This window comes from Poecilia formosa, unplaced genomic scaffold (assembly GCF_000485575.1).
Source record: "Poecilia formosa unplaced genomic scaffold, Poecilia_formosa-5.1.2 Scaffold55, whole genome shotgun sequence".
Classification (NCBI taxonomy): Eukaryota; Metazoa; Chordata; class Actinopteri; order Cyprinodontiformes; family Poeciliidae; genus Poecilia; species Poecilia formosa.
This window is the reverse complement of record NW_006799994.1, coordinates 2,050,732-2,076,385: the sequence shown is the minus strand read 5'-3', so window position 1 is coordinate 2,076,385 and position 25,654 is coordinate 2,050,732. Positions and strand designations below refer to the sequence as shown.

The 25,654-nt window shown below is 42.5% G+C and overlaps 1 protein-coding gene across 1 annotated transcript in view; it reads right to left on the bottom strand.

Annotated features, from left to right (window-relative positions):
* tmtc2b (transmembrane O-mannosyltransferase targeting cadherins 2b) overlaps positions 1-25,654 on the bottom strand; it is a 93,105-nt gene that overhangs the window by 31,396 nt on the left and 36,055 nt on the right. Inside the window, exons 2-3 of the mRNA XM_016672056.1 lie at positions 18,721-19,297; positions 216-1,044 (exon numbers count right to left, since the gene is read on the bottom strand). Of these exons, the coding sequence (XP_016527542.1) occupies positions 216-1,044; positions 18,721-19,297 (1,406 nt within the window). The remainder of the gene's footprint in view (positions 1-215; positions 1,045-18,720; positions 19,298-25,654) is intronic.

Genomic DNA, 25,654 nt, shown 5'->3' with positions numbered 1-25,654 from the left:
TTTATTAATGTGGATGTGTAATAATAGAGTATGACGCGTCTATTCTATGCGCCTTATAATGCGGTGCGCCTAATGTATGAAAAAAGTCCTAAAATAGGCCATTCATTGAAGGTGCGCCTTATAGTGCGGAAAATACGATAGTTGACAGTTATTTCAATAATCGACTAATCACAATTGTTACAATTAATCGTTCAGCGGCATCAGGACAGTCTTACCTTTAGCAGGATTGACATAGATCCCTGACTTGTAGAGCATCTCCTCGTTCTGCCAGTCCTGATTCCTCGCCACGGTTTTCATCCCAAACAGAAGGAGCAGGGCGCCGCTGCAGAGCAGCAGCATCCTCCTGCAGGACCTGCGTCGCACAGACAGCGACCGCAGCCCCACAGCCACAAGCAGGCAGAAGCCCATGCTGGGGATGTACAGCACTCTCTCTGCTATCACAAAGCCAACATAGAAAAACAGGTTTGTAGCAGGTAAGAAGGGGATGGCCAGAAGGCCCAGGGAGAAAGCCACCACGTTCTCCGTGGTCGGCAGTGAAGTCCTGCTCTCCGACAGGCTGCTGGTTCCGTTCTGGGTGAGAATATTGTTGGTGTCTGTGTGAGAGTTGTTTGTGTGTTCGTGGTAACTGTGTCCATTACTGTTCCCATTCCTGCCGTTAATGTAATGGTGGCTTTTCCCATTGGTTTCCTTGGTCCTGCTTGCTGAGTGCATCCACAGGCCAAACCAAACCAGCAAAAGCAACCCGAGGTAAAAGAGAACCGTGTGGACGTTCCTCCAATCGGCCAGGCTCCTGATCAGAGGCAAGGCATCCATCGACCAATCAAAACTCAGCGTGTCCGGGCAGAGGAGGAGCCAGAAGTTGACGGCAGGCAGGTGGAAAAAGGTCAGAGTCCTGGCGAGGAGCGAAGGCGAGTCAGCGGCCGGGTTGTCCGAGTTGGAGAAGTTGGGCGGCTTGTTGCCCATCCAGGAGAAGCGGCAGGCCAGCAGGACGACTCCCCACACGGCCAACAGCAACACGTTCAGCAGCAGCTGGTGGTTCTTCCTCTGCCGGACACAAAGACACAAAACTGGATCACACACAGCAACAAACACCAGCCGATAGCATATCAGCTAGCTTAGCATGGCGATAGCTGCATTTTCTTTCAAATATGCTTTAGGAATAATAACAGTTAAATATTGGGACAAGAGAGAAAACTACAACATAAGAATGGTTGAACGTTGGACTGAATGGTTGTATTGATAGTTGTATTGATTCCAGATTATTTATGACATGGTTGGTTAAGTTTATGATTGTCAATTATTTCTATTTGCTAAACTCCAGAAAAATGAGAGAGAGAATTTATTTTATTTTACTTTAGTCCAACTGAGCGGTTTGTGTGTGAGGTAGAACCTCCTCTGGTTGAACAGAACTCTGCAGTCCAGGTCAGATCGTTCAGGCTCAGCTTTATTAAAACCAGAACATTTATGATGAATCAATTCACTGGTTGTTTAAAATAAAAGGGAACAGCAGATCTTTTCTTTACACACATCATTTTTCCTCTTAACTTCACGGCCTCCGCAGACATAAGAAAACAAGCACAGCTGTATGAGCTCCATTCATCATAACAGAGTTGATATTCAACACTTTCTCCAGCGCGTGGAAATACTGATGAAATATGTAGAGTGTTCGGCTGTTCAATAACTTGTTGGCGGAGCGCTGAAAAATGACCCGACATATTTCTGCACGAGTTCGGACCAGGCAACTTACACTAGAAAACGTGCAAAAGTTTCCAATCTGCTCCGTAGTTTTAACTTTCTGAAAATGATATTCAGATATTACATTTAGAGCTCAAGGGAAAAGAAGATACAGAACATGAAAAGATGAAGTGGAAGTTAATGAATGCTGGAATTAGAATCTCCAGAGGGATCATAACATCACATCCTGTGATATTTAATCATTTATAAGATCGTTACATTATAATATTCCAAAGTTTGGCCCAGAAGATGTGATGTTTTAACCATCACAGCTTCGGGGCTGTACTATTGATTGCTTTGTCATTTACAAACTGAGTCTGTAAAGAGGGGCATCATTAACCTTTGAATCCAGAGTCTGTCTGCTAATGATCGCTGCCAGCATCTGATGACTGGAAGGAAACGAGTCCAGAAACATCCGGAAAACGCCATGACAACAGCCTGAACCAGCCGCCTGTTTATGCAACTTCTGAACCGGAAAAAGCTGAACAGAGATCAAATATTCTGGAGATAAATCTCTGGAGCTGGAGCCGAATGCATCTGATTTATGGAAATATGACAAACATCACACAGAAAAAAGGTCAGGACTGAAAACGACCGTGGGTGATTCTGGGTTCCATGGAGACGGGCGAGGAAGCCGTTTCGTTGCTTAGCAACAGAAGGTCACAGTTTCAACCCAGATGAGCACTTCACATTGATTTCTTCTCACAGAAAAAACAAGGAATTCAGTGGAAAATTTTAATAATCAAGATGTTAACAGAAGAGAGTAAATAAATGAACTGCTTGTTCAAAGTCAGTAAAGAAAAATCTGGTTTTTGCTGAATTTCACAAGGAAACTCCAGATTTAGTCAAATAGTATTTGAATGTTACAAAATAAGAAAAAAAGACTTATATTTCTGTTCAGACAATAGAAGCCACACTATCTTAGAAGCAGGAAGGTTGAAATGTTCACTAATTAAAATAAAACTGGAGAAATAGACAGTCGTTCTGCCATGTCAAGTTTCAGAACTACAAATGAAATCCAAACGGTTGGTCTGAAAACCAGAGAGCCAGCATCTGACAAGCATCGGAGCTTGGAGCCGATCGGCAGAACGCCGTGACCTGAAGCTGATCAGAGTTCACCAAAGAGGCTTATGGGTCGGCGTTGGACCCCCAGGTCCTGCTGTGCCGACATTCGGCTCAGATTTAGGGAGATTTTCACCTGGATCTCAGGACCTCTGGCAGCTCCAAACAGCAGCTTACAGGAAACCCCACTGTGGGGAATCCAGTCAGTCTGGAGAACGTTTCACTAAAACCAGGCATGAATCACACAACACCCCGATCTCTGCTGAGTCTGTGACTCATTTCTGCAAGTCTGTTCAGCTGCCGCTGTGATGAGAGCCATGAGTGAAGCCATAACCAGCGTATTTATTTGAATCGAGCGTGTTTGCCTGTTCGGGATCCACCGGTGATCCACTGGAATCACTCCAGAACATGCTCACTCCAACAGGGCTCAGCGACAAACAGATATGTCATCCCGACTCTTCCCAGACTCGGCGCACACTCAAACGCTGCCATCCTAACTGCATCCACATGTCACGCCTTGCTTAAAATTCTTCTTCTGCATTTCAACATTTGGGTTTTCTTTGTGCAAAAGAACATTTCTGGGCTTCAGTGAGAACATAAAACCCTGTGACTGCACTTCAGTCCGTAGCTGTGACCTCAGTGCTGCTGCTCAAGGCTTAAATCACCAAACGCTTCGACTTTCTAAGGAAAATAAAAGGTGACAGAAAAAAATAGACTGCCAGCATTGTTCCAGGAGTGTAATGAGGCACAAGCTACAGAGGCAACACAATCCCGATGTGTATTTTCTCATGAATAAATAATCTTGTGCATCCTCCAGTTAAATATCCATCAGTTCAACCACCAGCCTGGAGCTTCAGCCCCATTATGCATGAAAACTCGAGCCGTCCAGCTTTGTGTCTTTTGTCAATAATCCAGTTTAGCCTGAAATAAGTGGTTTAGCGCAACCCCAGGGGAGGTTTGAGAACACAGTTTTTTCATCTCTTCTATGCTTCCAGCACATTCAGTTCTAAACTGATACAATTTAAGCTTTATTTGGCATGCGGATGAAAAATCCTTGGAGAAATGCAAAACAGGCTAATTAAGGGAAACCCTGCTTTGAGCTGTTCCCGCCTCTTTTAGCTGCGGCTGTGTTTTTTCCAACAGCATCTTGTTTGTTCTGAGCAAAGGTTGCAGCAAAGTGGAAATTTAATTAGTTTAGAAAACATTTTAGAGAACATGCACAGTTTTTTTTAAAGATTATTTGCCGCTGTGCTGTGCACCACACATGTAGCAGGTTTTCAAGAGTATCCTAAGAGCAATCCATCACACCACACATCTAACAAGCCCATCAAAGTGCAAAGCCATGTCTGGCTCACACTCCAGTGAGCACCTGAGCAGGGATCCTGAGAAAGAAATGGCACGTCTGACCCTTCTCCTCCTCTTCATCATTACTGAGATCAATTGTCTACAGAGGCTCTTTCATCAAGATCCTGCCTTTCACTGATAGACTTGTAATGGAAGTGAAAATGAGCTCAGGGAACCAATCAAACAGCATTACTGCCTTCAAAGCCGTGAGACGAAGGGACACATAAACACAAAGGAAGCTCAGGTTTAGTAGGCTCGCCACATCCCCCTCCACCTCTGCATAAATCTTTCTGAGGAGGTGATGGATGGATATGAAGTCTGCTTTTGTCCTTGCTCCCTAACCGCTGGAACAGCTAATCTAGCCCGAACCACAACTTCTCCATCCATCTCTCTTCCTTATCAGCCACAGCTGGTGTGATCCTCCAAGACAGAAAAGTACCCTTGGCTGGGAAAGCAGATTCTCAGCAAGCTAAACAAGATAAGAGTCTAATTATTAATTTCCCAACATGTGTTTAGGATTACCAGCAGCTGGCACATAAAAAATCCCTCATTAATAAGATTTTACAGTTTTATCTGGATAGCATTTCTGACAAACTTCATTAATATTCCAGATATGCCTCATACGCACATCAGGAAATTATCATCACCTGCAAAAAATTGTGTTGGTCCAATTTTTGGTGCCATAGCATCTCTGAGCTGTGGGAGCATAAACTCCCCTCAGCACCTAAGAAGTGTTTTATTAGCTGCACTGCTTCAGTCCAACACACCACAGATTCTGGAATGGAGAACTATCTGTACAGTCCTGGGGACGGCTAACGAAAAGGTTAGCTGCTCTAACCCTAAAGCACTAACCATAAACATTAGTTCTGCCGATGGTACAGCGCCAAACGAACATGGTATTTAGCTAATGCTAAAGAGTCAAACGTACATGGTATTTAGCTAATGCTAAAGAGTCAAACGTACATGGTATTTAGCTAATGCTAACGTGTCAAACGTACATGGTATTTAGCTAATGCTAATGTGTCAAACGTACATGGTATTTAGCTAATGCTAACGTGTCAAACGAACATGGTATTTAGCTAATGCTAACACACCAAACAAACATGGTATTTAGCTAATGCTAACATACCAAACGAACAAGGTATTTAGCTAATGCTAAAGCGTCAAACAAACATAGTATTTAGCTAATGCTAAAGCGTCAAACAAACATAGTATTTAGCTAATGCTAACACACCAAACGGACATGGTATTTAGCTAATGCTAACACACCAAACGGACATGGTATTTAGCTAATGCTAAAGTGTCAAACTTACATGGTATTTAGCTAATGCTAAAGTGTCAAATGAACATGATATTTAGCTAATGCTAACACACCAAACGAACATGGTATTTAGCTAATGCTAACACACCAAACGAACATGGTATTTAGCTAATGCTAAAGCGCCATACGAACATGGTATTTAGCTAATGCTAAAGCACTATATTAACTTGGCATTTAGCTCATGCTAAAATGCTAATTTTGGTCATAATGATACCTACCACATGTCTGAAAGCACACAGGATATCTGTAGATTTTAAACAGTTTACTGTAGAACTACAGCAAAGCATTCTGGGTACAGAATAACATGAGGAGCATCTGTTTGGGGATTGTTGTCATACAGGAATATTCTGGAAGGAAATCACATACTTTTTTCATAGCAACAAAAACCTAATTTCCATATGTAATTGTCTTCAATTATATATAATCTTTATATAGAGTCCTACAAATCAAAATTAAATGCTTATGCCTATCAAATTATATCTGTCCTTGAAAGATTATAATACTGAAGCACCAGTTTAGTTCTGACATTATACAGTGCATGTTTTTTGCGCCCTTATATATTGTCTTTATGCTTATATCTTATTCTCTAAAAGCAGAGTTTTATTTTGTTCTGGTATGTTTCTTGTTTTAAATTAAATTACGAGAGAAAAAAGAGAGAACATGAAGAGAGGAAACTGAATCGCTGCTTAAACGCTCTTCACCCACTTCAAAATAAGAGCATGAATATAAATGTTTAACTTCTAGATCAGGGGTCACCAACTCCAGTCCTTGAGGGCCACCATCCTGTAACTTTTAGATGCGTCTCTGCTCAAACACACCTGGATCAAATAAACTGCTCGTTTCCAGCCTATTGCAGAGAGGAATGAATGCTGGTGAGGGAATTCAGACATTTTGGAGCAGAGGTGAATCTAAAAGTTGCAGGATGGTAGCCCTTGAGGACTGGAGTTGGTGACCCCTGACCTAGAAGAATTATTTCCAGTCGACATCAAAACTTCAACAAAGACTTTGAACTTTATTCTACAGGAAGTTTGTGAAAACAGCAGAGAAATTTAGCAATTTAGAATTGATTTAGAAGAATGCACGATGGGGAAGCAAAGTCTGTTAAAGGTGAGCAAAAGCGCTAGATGGAATGCTAGCTCCACTGTTAGCAGATTAGCGGAAGTGTGTGCCCACCTGTTTACCAGAATACTTCCCTTCTGCTTCACATTTGTTTTCCTCTGCCTGCTCCCTTCTCCAGCTGCACCCACTCACCTGTAATTAGCTCTTGTCGTTCCTTTGTCTCTTCCACTTCTTACTCAGCATTTAATGACTGCAGTAACAAGCAGTTTTTGGTTGTAAGGAGTGATTTAGAGTATTTCTATTCAACTTTCACAGCTAAATGGGAACAACAATGTGACATTTTGCTGGCTTTTTTTATGCCACAAATAAAAGTTGGGCACCGTTTAAACTTCCACTAAATTAGCTGAAGCCAAATTTTGCAAGCACAGTGTTACATTGTGAATGTATTATTTTTTAAAGTAAATTATCTAAGCAACACTGCAACACATGCAACATCAATATCAGTGCTGACTGTTGGCACTGGCTATTATGCCAACAGTCATAACAGCCAAGGAAAATGGAAAACCCAACACATTTCACACAGAAAAGAAAAAAGTACTCTCAGTGCTTCTACGTTAGCTGATGCCACCATCACAGGCCACAGACTTGATGGAATCACACTGGGCTCTCAAACTTTTACCAACTGAAATTTCAGGCTCAACCAAGTGGGATTTTGTTGCCATGATGACCAGAGAGCAGCACTTTTCTCCTCTATCAATGGATGACCAAGTTCACAAGACTAAATTGGATGCATTTAAAGCCAAGTTAAACATTTGAAACAGTCAAAGTGACTGAAAGCACAATGTAGAACAAATTCCACAGAAAATTATCTGAAATTCAACTCAAATATTTATAGATGCAACAGACAAACTACATGGATCAGTTTAGGATACGAAGCTGAGTTGAGTAGCAAAAGGTCATGAGGTGAAACCTCAGAAATCTCCCCTCGATCTGCTCAGGAGCAAACTTTTAACTCATGTGAACCAGTCAGAAACCGTCCAGTCAGTTCATCTGGCTGGTCCACAAACAGCCGAGTCTGAAAGAGAAAATCACTGGAAAAGAGCCAATAATCACCAGAAATTTATTGGAAATAAAACCAATTATTTAATTGACTGGTAAATATTGTTATTTTTACTGCTGCCCTGATATCTAAAGGCCTACAGTGGAAAAAACAGAAGAGTCTTCACCCAAATGACTAAAGCAAATACATCCGAGTAAGAAACTTTCCAACCGAGATGTTGTAAAACATCATGATCATGCTGTCTTGGTCAGATTTTATTAACCATAATCACTGGACCAACGTGGGATTCATTTCCTTCAAAACCTTCACTCAACATTCCAGCTTCCTGCTTTGCTTCACTGAGCCTCCGACCCTAAAACACTCTGTGGACGAGGCAGAGTGATGCTGTAAAAGTTGCTCTCTTCAAGTTTAAGCAAAGGGATCTTAACTTAGGGGCCACCAGGGGCCTTCCTCTAATGGACTATAAACTGTATGAAAAAACAAACTTCCTATTTTAACATTTATTCAGGCTAAGCTTTGCTGGTTTTAGGTCAGTTGGGATTTACAAACATTTCTGTTTGGTAAAGCTAAAATAATAAGAAACATTTTCCCTCATTGTCAAGATTTCACAAGTTTTACCAAATGTTTGCTGGACTTTTTGTTCGTTCCTCCATGCAGAGAGATCTCAGTAGGGAATCAAAACAGGGACTTGGTCGTCTTATATACACTGAAACTGATTGGAAGAGTCAGTTAAGTCCACGCTTGTTTGTGAAGCGCACCAGTCCCTCTTGTAGCAAAACACAATCACATCATGATGGGGAAACATTTTTAGGCTGGCAAGCTTCTCTCTTTTTGCCTCTAAATCTAAAGATGATCATTATGAGCAAAAACTTTAATTTGAATTTTTATCAGACCAAGGGACATGTCTCCAAAAATCCAGATCACTGTCCCTGTCCATCAGAAACCAGATATTTACATCTGGACCAACAAGAAAAAGAGCAACGTTTCGGGTTTTTTTCTCTCAGTGGAGAAAAAAAACCCCGAACGTCTGGTCGAATGTAAAATGTTTTCTACAGGTATGCAGGATAAAAATATGAGCAGCCCATGAAAAAAAGAGAATAAAATCTCATGATCAATGGAAAATTCTCCACTTTGCCAAGTTCTCATAGGCTAGTGAAACCTGAGCTTGAAATATGTGGGGAAGAGCAGCAAAACTTTTGGCAAACAAACACGTCCGAAAGTAGAAGCTGCTGTTGTAAGAGTTGACCTTCTACCTGCTGAGCTGGAGGGTGAGGAGGAAAGTTTTCCAAAAGTTTCTGCTGAGTTGCAAAGCTACAAGAATGTCAAATGTAAAAACTAACCAACTGAAAAGCTTTAAAAATGCAAAACGGACTGTAAATCTGTCTTCATTTTCTCCCAGTGCAAACATCGGATGAAACATGACGTTAAAGTGAGCATGAGGTTCGGTCTGAGGGGAGGGAAACACGACGGAGCTGTCGACTGTGAGAAAGAATTTGTCAACTTGAGGTGACATAGGAAAGTTGAGTTGGATGAACTGTGTGTTGTTGTAGTTATTATATATGTAAATGTTTTTGTTGGTATTGTTTCTCAGTTTGGTTTTCTCTCTTTCTGCAGACTTCCAGACTTGTTCTCTTCAAGTTTCTTTGTGTCTCTACTTCTATCTCCTTCTTTCTTCCCTTCAAACATTTTTCCACATTCCTTTCTTTTCCATCTCCATGTTTATTACATTTGAAATAAACCCAGAATAAATTTGTTGGGCTTCATCTAAGCACTCAGACAATAATTATGCCAGTCTGCCTGACTTAACGCGTGTAAAAAAATAAAAAACTGCTAAATTTGTAAACTGCTTCCTTCCTTAAGTGCTGAGTGGATCTAATGTGCACCATACCTGAATTTACACTACCAGTAGGTATAATGTTCAAATTTATTTAAATGTAGGTTTGACTGCAAACATACAAGTGCTATAATTTTTTGTACAATTTAATGTACATTCAGGGATTATGGGGTTAAATTATTCTTAAAACCAAACCAGTCAAGCAGACAGAGCAATAAGAGCTTAATGACAATGGAAAACCAACGTTGACACAGACCCCTTGACATTTCAGAGGAGATATTTATTGAGTGAAACCACAGTAATGGTTTGAAAAATAAACCCAGTGTGTCTCGTTTCTGGCCTTTCATTTCCCCCATTTATTTGCACTGTAAGGGTCAAGTAGACTGTGTGACCACGACTGCAAATTTACTGTGACAGGATGCTGATTCAAGCTTCAAGGCGGAGGAGGAGGAAGATGAAGCAGGTTAGTGCTGCGGGCTGACTTTGTGGAGCACAGGATGGAGGGGAGAAGTCAACAGAAACAAAGTTTGTCCTGTGCATGCAGGATTCCAGGGATTACTCTGTGGAGGCGGTGAGTTCCTGCAGCAGAACACGAGCATGAATGAGTCCAAGCTGGAGCTGAAGGACCGTCAGAGGGAGAAATCCCCAGCTGAACTCTGTCTTCTCTTCTCTGGTGGCTCAGGTTACAGGGTGACCACCAGGCCTCACTGACACCACAGCATTTGTTGCTGTTTTTACTGGAGAGAGGTGAACGTGACTGGAACTCTGCCAGCAGCACAAAGATGGCTGCTGGTGAGATGTGACGGCTTCCAGTGGCTGCAGAAAAATCAGAACCCAGATGGGGAAGATGTGATGCAGCTTGCAGCTCCCGCCACATCGCCAAGCAACGTTCATCAGCATTACAGGAAGAACATTATGATAATAAAGTCATTATTTTAGGAAAATAAATATACAAATTCTGGTAATTGATCTCCATTATTATTACTTAATTTTCATAATATCAGTTTATTCTCGTGATATTACAACTTTATTTTGGTGTCATTTAGACGTTTGTGTCCTTTGACTTTATTCAAATAAAAAAAGTAAAATAATAAAGATAAGGAAGGAAATAAAATCAAATTTTAGACTTTTCCAGACTGCAAAAGAAACCCTGCTAACATTTATTTATTAATAGGAAACATAAACAATTCATTTTTCTTTTTTGTTTTCAAAAGTAAATGTGCTGACTGTACAGAATATTGAAGCTTGTGTGGCATTAGTCCAGCTATCTGCTCCAGTAGAGCCTGAGATCAGCTGCTTATCTTGACAAGTTTGCTGTTATATTGAAAAACATTTAAATGTGAGAAAAGTAGGGAGATCTGGTGAACCGTGTGTGTGTTGCTTTTGATGCATTTCTGTTCCTGAATAGCTCAGATTTATTGGGATCAATGATGTGGGATTCCCAGTGTGACACATCGTCTTGGTCTCCTGTCCATCTCATTACTGTAATATATATTCATACATCTGTTTGACCTTTTGGGGATGAATATAAATGCTTAATGGATTCCCCCAAATACTCAGATTATTATCAGCCACATTATTCAGAAAGTAGGTCAAGCTGTCAGTTTAACTTTCAGCATTTGGAGTGAATCTTTATCAGTGTCATGCTACAGGTCATTGCAGAACTCAGTGTGTTGGACTAGCTTGGTGCAGGAAGACGCTGCAAGTCGTGATTCTGTCATAATTTTCTTATGGTATTGATTCTCAAATGACAGGAAGTCAGACCGGGCTGCCGAGTGTGGAAACAGAAATCTTTTAAAATACTTGTTTTACAAGTTAAATTTTTGTCACTAACTGCTTCAGTATGTTGAGTTTTAAATAGGATTTTTCTACAGTACCAGTATAAAAGCACTCCACTGCTCAAAACAAAATCTCAGGGCCAGGTGGAAAACTAAGAGGCATTTGTGACGATAAGAAAATAGTTCAAACTTCCCTTTAGCTCCTGCACAAGCTAATAAAAAGATAACGTCATCATAAAAGTGATTGCAGTATCACAGAAACCTTTTATGACTTGCTGGATTGCTTTAATTCTCAGTTTTCAGTGAAGACGGTAAACCAAAGATGTTCACAGAGAGAAAAAAGCTCCAGCAAGAAAACACAGAGCGGGTCGGGGAAAAAGAAAGACGGGACAGAAAGAGAGATGAAAGAAACCTTTAATGCTGTGGGAGTATTCTGGGCACACCACCCAAGTTTCTCAAAGTCTGCAAACGCAGACTCAAATTCACACAAGAGCATAATAACTCACTTATTATGCTGCACCGGTGTGTCCGAAGATTACCGCCGAGTCTGACGACTGAGAAGATTTTCCAGATGTGGAAGCAGAGAAAGAAAGCACCGTTATCTCCTTTAGCTGCAGCAGAATGCCGAAACACAAACTAAACGTGATTATTATGTATTTTTTTAAGTAATGCATCCCCAGCGTGGCACTGACGGCCGTGGCTGGATGTCGTGCTAACAGGTACGATGTTTGATGATGCAACAAGCTGCTCCTGAGACGTTCATTTTCAGATTCTCTCTCCAGGAGGATCTTTCCACCGTCTGCGTCCGTGTTTATGACTCCCCGACCGTCCCGTGTGGTTTAGCTTCACCGCTGTGATAATCATTCCAACATGTCACAGAGCAGAAATTAGATCTGGGTGTGGGCCAGCGCACATTTCACTCAGAGCAACCCAACCAGTGTTTGAGGAAGAAAACTGCAACTCAGCAACTGCACAAGAAAGAAGAGAAAACAATCGGGCTGTTCTGTGAGAGCTGAGACGAAGGGAAAGGCTGCCAAAGAGCGACACTCAGCTGCATCAGAGTGGCCCAAAAAAATCAGCCTGTGCTTCTTCACACAGGCTGCTGAGAGCCTCAGAGCATCGCATGGCTGCTCATGCATCACTTTCTCTCTGAATACCAACGGAGCATGTAATGCGAGAAAGCAACCGCAGATCCAAAGTGACACGAAGAGGCTCAGAAATCATTTAAATAAGAAATGAAAAACACACAGGAAAAAGACGAGGCAGAAAAATGTGTTGGAGCAGAAACAAAACACTGGAACCGTCTCATCGGAGAATGTCAGCCCTGAGAGTTTGGTATTAAAAAGACAGATTGTTTATCATAACGTTAGATTCAAGACTATTTCATTGCAAAAAGGCATCATAGAAGCTAACAGCCCATCAGTTTCTGCTGTTGTCAGGTTGTCTTAGTGAACTAATGGCAACATCAGTGATTTCCTTTTCAGCATCTCTCAACAGAAAAAAGGAAAACAGAACCGATAAACAGCAGAAGTCCTTCGTGTTGTGATAAAACCTACATTCATGGTTTTGGCTCAGTGACACTGCTGGGTAAGAAAAGCTCCACACGAACCAACATGGAGCAATAAAAACTGAATTAGGATCCAAATCTTCCTCTGAAGATGTCAGTAAGATTTTACTGCCAGACTAAGTACTGACCCGGTTCTGTTTGGCTGTGGTTCCTTCCTGGAGGACGGGATCGGCTGGCATAATGCTGCCAACACCAAATCGCTCTCCTGCTGCTAAATTTATACTTTTTACATCAAAAGTTCTCAGTTCATCAAAAGTTCTCTGCTCCGTCTTCTCAAACCTCAAGCTGGTCAGACGGCACCGGGTACTGAGCCCGGTTCTGGTTCTGGTCCTGAGCCCGGTTCTGGTTCTGTTCCAGGTTGTGGTACTGAGCCCGGTTCTGGTTCTATTCCAGGTTCTGGTACTGAGCCCGGTTCTGGTTCTGGTCCTGAGCCCAGTTCTGGTTCTGTTCCAGGTTCTGGTACTGAGCCCGGTTCTGGTTCTGGTCCTGGTCCTGAGACCGGTTCCGGTTCTGGTCCTGATCCCGGTTCTGGTACTGAGCCCGGTTCTAGTTCTGATCCTGAGCCCGGTTCTGGTTCTGCAGCAGGTTTCTTCCTGTTATCAGGACAGTTTTTCCTCTCTACTGTCGCCACATGCATGCTCTGAATGAGGTGTTGCTGTAAGCGAAGTGATCGTCTGCCGTCGCCCCCTGCTGGTCAGGAGGAGTGATGCTGTCTGTTGCATCTCTCAACAGACAGCATCTGTTGAGAGATGCTGAAAAGGAAATCACTGATGTTGCCATTAGTTCACTAATAGTTCACTGCTGGGTTTCCTCAGAAAATTTGTAAAATAATTTGAATAATAAAATGAACTGATAACTAGGATCAACTGGAATGATGCGTGATTGAAATTAAATCATTTTTTATAAAGTTACTGATGTCCTGCCTGGTGCAGCCAGACTCAGCAGGTTGACACCATGCAGGCGTCCTGCACACAGTCAGCCTCCCAGGAGAGAGGCAGGTGGGAGAGGGCAGGGGGCGCGAGCCGAGCCCACCGGGCTCAATCTATCACGCAGTGACAGGAACCATTAGAGCACAAAGGAGCATCTGTGGAGCCGCAGGTAAAACGAACGGCCTGCCTGGGTTTCCCTCTGCTGCTTCTAAAACACAGAAGCTGTGTTTTAACGCTGGTTGTCATTTGTTCTAGGATGATCCTGCAGGGCGTTTATTATTATTGAACACAAAAATTCATGATATTTACTATTTTATCTGCTCAAATAATGCAAGCTTTTATTGAAGCAAACATAATAGTTTGTTGATTTTTTCAGGGGTTGATTGGTTTCTCAGCCCAAATCTGAGAAAGAGTTTCTGGAAGTTTGTGGTAATATAATATTACAAAATAGCAACAAGTGCAAAAACCTGGTCAATGAATAGGAAACTTGTGTTGAATCAAACTTTTTTTTGTTGTTGTCATTTTAAGGTATAATCGGTCTGTAAAATTTGTCGAGCTAAAAGAAATAAAAAAAGTTGACCATTGCCTCTGCTTACAGATCTTATTTGTCACACAAAATCATCCAGAGGGCCACATACAGCCCCCGGGCCACACTTTGGACAACGCTGATTAACATCCATGAAAAATATGTTGCAGAGAAACTGCAACATCTCACATCTGGAACTCTGTCGGCTCTCAGGCTTTCCAGCGTTCCTGAGGTCTGGCCTCTCTGACACGACCCACTCTGAAACACCTGAGCTCTTCGCCTATGTAAACGCCATCAGCTGCATCCCACAAACACGCACGCACACGAGCGCGCCCTGAGCAGTGACCTTGAACTAACGGGAGAAGTGCGAACAGAAAACAGGAGGTGAGAAAAGATGCAGCCTGACTTCCACTCAGGGCCAGCTGGGTCTCATCCCAGATCTGGGAATTATTTTTCTGCTGTGCACTTTGATGATTCTGGAGTAATATTTGGAGTTTCCATGGAAGCGTTCATAGCACTGAAGGAATGGATGGATGCAAGGGGCTGACATGACATCAACAAGATGAGTCTGCTTCCTCCAGTTTACTGTTTCAGAGCGTTACGTTTCAGCGGAGCGTTTTCAGAAGTTCGCCGCGGTCGTGTTGGAAGCGATGGCCCCTCAGGAGTCCGGCTGATGCTGAATGCTCCAGAAATCACAAACATATTCCCCTCCCAGTTAAAAATGTGACTTCAGTCACAGGAACAGTGGATGCTGAACTCCAGAGAAAAGAGGCGATGCACAGAGCCGAGTTTTCCTGGAGGCGTTTACACTGGACCGCCTGCCGAACAGGAATTGTTTTCCTATCACAGCTCTTACATTCAGGGTCCTTTCCACGAGTTTAACGTTCATTTTACTGGTTAGTAGAGATGCAGAACAGAGCTCTGTATCTGCTAAACACCGTCTGACTGCATTTGTTCCTCAGCTAAATTAGGAGCTCTAATCGACTTTCAGCGTCTTGCATAGAAAACGAGCCTATTAACTAACGCTGTGCAGGAAAGAGCCTCATAAAGAGCCCGTTTTTCCACATTAAGCATGATTATGGCATCAATACGTTACATTTGAACTCCATCAACTCGCTGCCTGAGTTCGTAGCATGTGGCCGTGACGGGGTTAATAAGCTGCAAACTGGAGGGAATCAGATAGTAACGGTCCATCTGAGTAAACAACATAATGACACTCTTCTCCACTTTTCAAGGCATCACATAATGTGGAAAGAGCTAATTAGAAGACATTGTAAAACTACCAAACTGTACAAGCTGCTGGACTCAAACCAAACATAAGACCTGCAGCAGGAGGGAGCTGCTGCTTTTTAAAACTAAACTGAATCTAAGGCATAGTTGTACCGTCGTTGGATCAAGACTGCCAGCCAAACTCTGGAGCTCCGGCGGCAGCATGCTGGAGCCACTCGCCAAACTCTGGAGCAGCATCGCTCCGGCGGCAGCATGCTGGAGCCACTCGCCAAACTCTGGAGCAGCATCGCTCCGGCGGCAGCATGCTGGAGCCACTCGCCAAACTCTGGAGCAGCATCGCTCCGGCGGCAGCATGCTGGAGCCGCTCTGCTGCTTTTCATTTCTTCTGTTTTTCCAGACGTTTGTTCAGGATTTTCTGGTCGAATTGTTGCTGTTCGGTCAGTTGTTCTCTCTGGTTCTACTGTGAGTTTTGCTCTTGGCTTTTTACTTTCAGACAGTTATTTTAATGCGTAACCATGGCAACAAGGTACACTGATTAGCATCTCAATAACTGAACTTTGACCCCAAATAATAAGAGGAGCTGAAAAGGAGGCTTCATGGATGCAGAGAGAGAGGAGGAAGTTCAACCATCTCTCCATCGTCTCTCTGCCAGATGGAGATTTGAAGAGGAGCAAAAGCAAAAGAGATGGATTAGCAGAGCTGCTAACAGCTGATGGTGTGTTACTGTGAAATATTGTACATAACAACATTGAGATTTTCTAAAGTCAGTGGCTTCATCACTCTGGTTAGGAGAAATCAGAAACATTTCCATCTACAGAGATTTTACAGTTTGGTTGAATCTCTTTAAAGATTCCGTTCACCAAAAAATCAGCATTTCTTCATATTTTAGGACCTAACATTTCCATATAAAGGATAAATCTACTCAAAGGTCTCCAGATGAATCTCGTTGCCTGATGCAAATGTATTTTTTAATCCAACAATTAACCAACTTAGACTCCAGAAGAGCAGCTCCTCTTCATCGACTGCCAGGCCTCACACTAACGGGCAGAAAGCAAAACGCTCTGAATGTGACGGATCATCAGCCGTTTGGTTCAGAAACACTCCTCCATGTCTCTGTGCTTCGCTCACCGGGACAGGAAGTTAGCATGACTGCGTCTGATGGAGGTTTTCTAAATGACAGGCTTCAGGAACCAAACTGCGTCACATTTTAACTTTAGAAATGTTCTGCTTTAACTACTTCCTCTCCTCATAGGAGGAGGAAGATCTCCAAAATAAAAGGAGAACTCACACAGTGTGTCATCTCTCCCTTTATGGACGACAGCTGCAGTGTTTGCAGAACTAATGATCATAATTCATGTTTTGTCTTTGGGCAGAACAAACTGATTTGGTGTCATTTTATTCACCCTTTCATCTGAGATCTGATCTTGGTGAACTTTGTTGATGCTGCAGTCATAACCAATCATCACCGTCTACCATAAATACGACTTTGAAGATATGAACTACTGAGCTTTTAACATTTTAGTTAAATATCTACAAAATTACGCTGAAAGAGTTCAGGAGTTGCAAAACGAGTGAGCAAATATAAAATATAATGAGGAATATTTAGATTAAGAAAGGAAATATTAGATCAAGTTTTAAGAATATTCTATGATAAGATAATTTATTGGCTTTAACAGGAACAAAAAGGTTTATATTAGGTGGATAATAACATCTTTAAATCTTAGCAGGATGGTGTGACGTTTGGACTTTCCACTTATGTATGACCTCTGATTCCATAAAAAGATAAATCCTGCATTTACATTTCAAAATGTGAATATTCATTGATTTCTCCACTGTAGAAAAAAAATATTTTTTAAGAAAACAAAGATTTTAGTACCTAGCATTCCTTTAGTGAACACCTGATCATCTGTAGCAAAGGATGCATCTGCAGCTAAACAAAATACTGTTTACTGATCTGGTGATTGGTTTTGGATTAATAACTGGAAAGTAAAAGGTGCTCATGTTGAGATTTCTTTATCAGAATTTGAATCAGGTGAAGTTAAAACTGACGCTAGGAGAGTTCTGGGTTTACGGAAAATTAAGGTTTTTCATCTTAAATGTAAAATATATAGATTTTTTGTACATTTTTGATTGAATTACTGTCCTGTTGTTTCAGCAAATGATCATTTTTAGAGTTTGTATATTCGTGTAAATGATTAATCAATTGCTATTTTTTATTTTATTTTGATAATCAATTAATCACGATTGTTTTCCTGATACTGTGCAGCTCTGTTCTCAGCAGCGCTCGTTCCCATTGGCTGGTTTAGAGCAGCCTGGGGAGCCATCTTGTTGGATCTGCTATGTTGGGGAAAATATGGACCAACAAACAGGCAGAAAATGGAAAACGCTTCTGACAGGTGCTTATGGAGAAAAGGTCTTCTGAACAGACCGGGCGCTACGGCAACAAGGAGTTATCATTACATCATTATGATGCTAACTGAGAAAATGTCGTTAATAATCCATCAGGTCTTGTTTTGAGGATTTTATTAAAAAGCAAAGCGGTACAAATGGAACGAGGCGGAGCTCCAGGGCAGACTGTGAAAATATTCATTTTCACAGAATGTTTTATCAGTGTAGAGACACATCACCTGTTAGAGAGAGCGCCACCTATCTCTGCTGGAAGCTTAAAGAACACCAGGTGCCTTTCAGGAACTTCCTGTTTCTGCAAATATTTTATGGCAAATATCAATTTATAAACATCTCAAAAGACACGAGGCCTTTTCATTGATGTCATAAAATACTTTTCCTACAATGTTTTTATTGCCTTTCTTGTCTGTTATTTTTGCATGTTGTGTTATTTGTTTGGATTCTAATTAATCTGATGTAATTAAGGCAACATTTTACATTCATTAATATGATTGCCCCATATCGAAACAGAAACTGAATCTGGATGGACACCGAATCCAGATAAATATCATCACTTTTTGTCCTGCAGATAAAATCCCAAAAAGATGAAGGTGTCATTTTGTCATGCTTTTATTATGAAAAGCTGTTTGTTTGCATGCCAGACATAAAGATATTCCTCTCATATCAGCCACCAGAAGCAAATGAAGAGCTGTAAACCATCAGCGCTGCTCTGCTTGTTCAGATTTGTTTGCTTTTTTTGCAAACACATGAAACCAGCCAGTGATCCCCGAAGGATGCAGCTGTTCACACACTCGGAATAAACCAACGCTGCAAACACACCTCTGTGTGACCCACCTCCCTTCCCTCTGAGGCAGAAGCAAAGAGTTTTACCTTGTAAAGCAGCAGAATGGTCTGTCTCAGTTTGAGTCTGTGGAAGACGCAGACGTCGTATAAAGCCGCCACGGCCAGGACGGTGACTCCCAGCTCCTTCCACAGCATGCTGCAGGCGGCGCAGGCCAGGCTGCTCAGGAGCCACGCTGCCAGCCGCCAGGGCCCGGCGCGGCCCCGCAGCCCGCAGTGACGGACGTAACACAGCAAGGACAGCAGGAAGAACAGGGCGGCGCCTTCGTCGGCCCGCCCCACCACGCCCGCCACCGCCTCAGTGTGGACTGGGTGGGAGGCGAACAGCAGGCCGGCCAGCAGGCTCCACGGCCCGCCGCCCAGCAGGAGGCGGGCCAGAGAGGTGAACAGGACGGTTACGGCACCGTGCAGCACCACGTTGACCGCGTGGTAGCCCCAGGGCTCCAGGCCGCCCACCGCGTAGTTGAGGCGGAAGGACAGGGTGCAGAGGGGCCGGTAGGACTTGTGGCTGCCGCTGTGGGTCAGCAGGGTTCCCCAGAAGTCATCGTAAAAGATGTTGGTCCAGGGCGTCTCCGGAAGCAGGTCCTGATTGGTCTTAATGGCTCGGCTGGGAAGAGAAAACAGAAAAACGTTGATATGTGACTCAAATCAGTAGCTAAATGAGCAAAACATACATATGATCCTCTACATTCTACCAGCAGAAAAGACAATATTTAATTTTTGTTTACAATAACAGTCAGAAAAAGTGATCACATGGCTACACCAAACCAGAAATGAAGCCGCATTCAAACAGCAGGAGGATGAAAATCTGATTTTTTCATTTAGTCTGAATGGAAAAATTCTGATCTTTTCACCACCAAAAAACCCAGTTTGTGTCGCATGGAACCAAATCGTTCCTGATAGTATTCAAAGCATCTGCACTCTGAAGGTCATGTTGCATTTTATCCGACTTTCACGTCGTCGCTGTGAGACGTGCAGCATAATTCTGCTCCAGGAGAAACCAGATGGATGTAAACAATGTTTGAAGATGATAATAATGAAGTAATGAAAACAGTCTGAGTCAGTGAACGCATCACAAACTGGTCCAACAGCATACTTACTCACAAAGAAGTCTGATTCATTTAATCAGAATGAACGAACGGGAAAAAAAATTATTTCAGCAAAACAAATTGGAACTGAGCATCAAGAATCGTCTGGTTACTGGCTAACGTCACATTTTACTGGCCAGCTGGATTTAATGGATGGACCAAATTTAAAACAACTAGTTTGCTCCAACAACCAAAGAGACAAAACTGAATCTGGGATTCATGGATCCAGAGAGGAACCAAAAGCTCCTCTATGTGGCCGTAGCTCACTACGGCCACATAGAGAGATGAAGACTAGCAGTGCTAGCTAACAACTGATAGTGTTACTGAGGAATATTAATCTTCAGACTGTCATACAGAAATGGTCTTCAGTCAGAGGCCTCTTCAGATTTGTTGCAGGACTGACTGTTACTGGATTAGCATCATCATCCACAACAACTCTCTGAAGATACTTCTATGATCCGAGCTGCAACATTTAATTGGGAACATTTACTGTCTCTCTGGGAAATTTAAAGTATCTTTTAGCTGAACTGAATCAAATAAATCTGTATTTTAATTAAAGATCTGAGCAGGACGGTCATCACAGCAGAGCTTTACGAGTTGTTGCCTTTAGCATTGGAGAACGGCTCGAAATCGGCGGTCAGGAAAACACACTACGGGAGGAAAGGAAGAGTTTAGAAAGAGGACGGCTCTGGGAGGCTGTTTGCTCCTGCTGCCAGGATCAGGACCAGCAGGGCAAAGCGGTTGATACGTCCATGTTTAAAGGTATTTAAGGACAACAAATGTGGACGTTGGGTTTCTCCTTGTAGGCAGCAGCATTCACCAAAAGGAACAATTGGACCGGCCCTTTGTGTGGGATGAGCCTGCGTGACCTGACCCAATGCTGCTTCATCAGCCACAAGCTGTGTGTGTGAATGGCTGCTGGGACCGCCAGCAGGGGTCAGGGGTCAGGGAGGGTGTGTGTCTCTCCAGGAGTCCTTACAGAGACAGCGAGGCCTTGTCCAACGTTTCCTGCTCTCTGACAGAGCAGCACGCCCATCATGCTCTCCTTTCAGACAATGATGGTTACAATTTGCTTAATGAGCCCCCCTGTGAGAGAGAAGCTGCAGCAGAAGCCGAGCGGAGGTGTTGTAATTGCAAGTTTGATAAATGACACATGACAAGTGATAACAAACCGAGCGAACAAGGTTGTAATCTCCCTGTGGTAGTCACAATTTACACACGTAATTAGCTCAAGGAGAAATGGGTGGAGAAAAGGTGGAAGTGTGTGTGTGTGTGTGTGTGTGTGTGTGTGTGTGTGGTGGGGGGGGTCTCCTCATGCAATTCATCACATTTTTATTATGTGGGACAAAAATTGAATCAGAGGAAAGAGAAGTGAAGTTAAACACATTTAAAGGTATGAATGCATGAAATAAGACAGCCATGTTTTTAAATTAAATCTACATGAATCGGTTTTTAAAATACGATCCTTTGTCAAGAAGAAAGTTAAATTGATCATTAAACTTCTGTTGTTCTCTACTGCTACATTTTCTGCTATAACTTCTGCAGCAGTGTCTCGCTTGCATTAAAAGGACAGCAGACCAAACATCGGTCATCGGCCCAGTGCAGCTGGCTTCATATTCCAGAGGATTCAGATTGTTAAATACAGCATCAACTAGTGTGAAAGTTTAATGAAATATCCTGATTTCTTACCAGGATAAAAGTGGAAACTCTAAATATGAACAATCTGAATTTTTCCAAATGTGAACAAACATAAATTTTCCTGCACCTGCAGCACGGCGTGTCTGCCCCACCTGCAGCACGCCACCTGACTCTGGCTTTGCTCAGTCAGGATGATGCTGCTACAGACCAGCTGCGTCTCTGAACAACTGGAATGTGGAGGAGAGTCACCAGAAAACTGTGCATAACGTGGGTGAAAAGGTTCTCTGTGCAGCATGTTGTGGAAAAAATTTTATTTCTCGAGCACTAATATCATAGCTCAGGATTATTGGCAAAACTAGAACTACTGCACACCCAGTGGTGGCTACTTCCTTATTGCAGGAGGTCAGATCCATCCATCCCTGCTACCGTTAACGTTGGAGAAGCTAGTGACTAGCATGCTGAGGCTGGTCACCCTCTGGGTTTCCTTCTTCCTATTCTGGCATTTAGCTTAGATATGTTAGCATTAGCCTTGGTAGCCAAAGTGAGTTTTCTTGTTTTTCTTTAACCCAAATTTTAGAAATGAAAATGTTTGAGATGCAATATCTGTAACGACATCCATTGGACGGCATGATGTCCTTTTGACTGAGTTTCCTGTAATCCATCATCACACCAAGCATGAAGTTGGTTTCTGAATCAGCAGACGGCTAAAGTTTTTCCGCTATTGTCTCTCTACTTTACTAATAGTATCTTTAATTTGATCTACTTTAAAAACTTCAACACTTAGAGTGTCAGTCTAAGACTCTTTCAACAAGGACTGGATTGCTCTACCCCAAAAGCAGAATATTTCAAACCTAGTCTGTAAAAACCTAGTCACTAAAATGAACTTTACTGAACTTTCACCAGCAGCAGAAGAAGTCAGCCCAGTGGGTTTTCAGCTTCTCCAAAGTTAATGTGAGTTACTGCTCTCCGTCTCCCCTCCCAGTGTGAACCGCTCAGCTGCCGGCGCCGGCCTATCATTAGTCAGATCAGTAGATTAGGCTTCCTGTGACAAAGAAGTAGCTACTGCTGGGCATGAAATAGTCTTAATTTTAACACCAGGCTTATTAGGAATCTTTAAAGAAAAAAGAGAGCAATAAGTGTCAGCTCTAACTTGGAGTTTAAAACATCTTTTACTCCCAAAGACACAAAGTTTAATATTTATAAGAGAATATATGAGGACAAGCTCCTTCATAAGAAACATATTCAGCTTATCCGATGCTGCAGCTGCAGACCTGATCCGCTCCGGCAGGCGGCCTTCAAAACACAGCAGAAATAAACATTTATCATAAACCGTGTGTGTGGCCAATGCAGAAGGTCATTTGACTTCAGAAACCAAAGTTCAACACAGTCATAAAGACTTTAGCACCATCACTTTTCTATAACGAGCATCACCATGACAGCTTGAAAACAACAGTCTTATGACGCTCAGTCTAAGATTTTGGAAAGCAGTAAAAATCTTGAACCTGCAAACCTTTAAACTGCAGCACTTTGTTGTATTCAAAATGATTTTTTATTAAATTTATGGGTGATGTTTGGTTACAGACCCATTTCAAAATGCAGGCATGGAGAACACCCAGTGACGTCTTCCTTCGGTCATAATGAAAGTGAAATCCCTCTTAGTCTGTTGGGATGCTGCAGAGATCTCCAACCATAGATTGCAGCATTCATCAAATCATAAAATGTGGTGAAATAGTAGAAATTGTAGCTCTCAAATGTTAGTAGCCAGCAGGAAGCCTGGAAGAGCGCTGCAACAATCAGCAGGGAGATGGGAGCAAACTGCTGAGCTCCTCAGCACACAGCCAATCGGGTTTCTGCATTTTCTCTGGTCTCAATGATGGAGGTGGTGCAGCTCAGCTCTCTACTCCATCCTCAGACATGCCTTTCATTTTCTTCAGTCTATTTGTCAAGTGAGGTCTTTATTCCAGCCCAGGAGGTTCATATGAGGCTCTAATGGTTCCATGACATGTCAAAGCTTTTCTGGATTCAGCTTGGCTTGGTGCTGCCGAGCCACTGCAGCTAGATGCATTAATGCTGCTGAAAAACCACACCGGATTCTTCTGGCAGCCAAGCTGAACACATCGGCAGAGTGAGGCTGTCAGAAGCCAGCAGCTCTTACATCCTGGCATGATGAGCTGCCAAGCACACGTTTCACTGCTCGGACTTTCTTCTGCTCATGTGTCGCAGATCCAAGCAGCACCTGACAGGCTCACAGCCGAGTAACGGAGAATAAAGACGGGCTTTTTAAACTCACTCAGCAGATAAATGAGAATCGTTTGCATTATAACCTACAGCAGGGATTTCAGGCAGCTCCCTGAACATATGGCTAATCCAGTGCTGGGTCCGTCTAATCCGTTTATAGCAGAGCTAATTAATAAAGAAATCATGTTTTAAATTCTAAAGCACTAATGTACTTGACTGTTTTGTAAACTTTCAGGTAAGTAAAGTGACATTTGGGTAGAAGTTTTGGTTTGGGAATTCGTGAAGTAGATGTTTATATCCATGCTCTTATTTTGACGGGGTGAAGACTGTTTGTCCAGCAGCTCCAAACAAACATGAGATGTACAGATTCATTAATCACTAACATGAGAACTGATGTTTATGATTAGTGCTTTAGGGTGAGCATAGCTAATTTTGGTGTCCACCATTGGGCAAATCATTAATCCATGTGGATGTTCATCACCATCACCATCATCACCATCATCCCCTGATCCTGTACCAGAATGGAGGCCATCTGGAGAGCAAGGCCAGCTCTGGGCTGCTGGCTCGGATCAGGCTCTAAGCAGAAATGGCAGCAGGAAGGACCTCTGTGTGGACTGCGAGTGTTTTCCAGCCGGGAGCACATTCCTCCCCAAACCGCCAGCCTTTACACCGACTCCCACAGGAGCAAAAAGATCATGTGGCCTCTAACTAGGGAGGCCACTGAAAAACTTTTACTTCTTCTTGAAGCTGTGCTTCAAGGCTGCAGCCATCATTCCCTCCACAGCGTGTCTGGATTTCATTCATGAGGCTCAGTCCGTCGTTCCTGCTCAGCTGGTCACAATGATGACTGAGGCAGAGACATTTTTCAGTTGGTAACTTTCCAAAAGCTTGGGCTTTCTAAGTAAAGGGTAACTTACTAATAAAGAACTATTCATTGAATGACAAGGAGTTTCTTTGTTCACAATAAAAAACTAATTTGAGAAAGTTTGCTTTCAGGCAGATTCTAGCCAAGTCCATAAAAAATGCACAGTAAGATTTATGATGAGAAATAATCAAGAGAGAGCAAACCACTTTGTCAGCGAAGCAAGTTTCAGTCATGAGATGAATGCAGTATTAGGATGGAGGTACAAAAAATTAAAAAAAAGGCCGCACCAATAAGGAAAAGATTGATTTGCTGGTGCAGCAACCAACCAACCAGAGCAAACATGAGGCCAGGCCGGATATTAGAAAAAGACTGAAAGCCCAGGACAAGTCATCACGTCATCAGGATTTTCCAAACTCAGCGACTCAATGAGTCCAAGATGAGAAACCAGGCAGAAAAAGCTGCATGACCAAACTACGACTTTAATATCCTCCGAAACACAGAGGAGGTCGGCCCAGTGTAGGGTGGAAGAGGTCACTGATGTATGCTCTTCTTGTTTTAATAGTTCAAACACCAAATATAGCTTAACATGCATCAATGCACACAGTGGAAACCGTCTTATCACTACAGTATCACAGACTTTCTTCTCTCCACTGTTCAGCCAATCGGCACCAATAAGAATAAATGCTGCTCCTGGATTGGCCACTTTGCAAATGCCAGTCAGTAGTGCCAAGTAGTGTTACTCCAAGGGATTTCAGTTCCCTAAACTTTATTTTCTGTGTTATATTTTATATCTAATCCACCTCGGTGGGGGTCCACTGTGGAAAAGCATGGAGAGGGTTCCTGATAATCTGGCACCAGAAAACACAAGGAGGAAGAAGCAGACATGAAAGAAATAGACAGATTTGATTTTCAAATCCTAACCGTAAATCCTCCTAATTCATGTAAAACTGCTGCATTACAAGATCACCAGGCAGATTTATTATGGGTCCAGTTAAACCAGTACAGCGCAAAACATCTCCATCCTTCCTGCCAATAAAACAGTAAACACTGTTTACTGGTCCACGATTGAAGGTCCAGTTTAGATTAATTTCTGTGTATATATACATATATATATATATATATATATATATATATA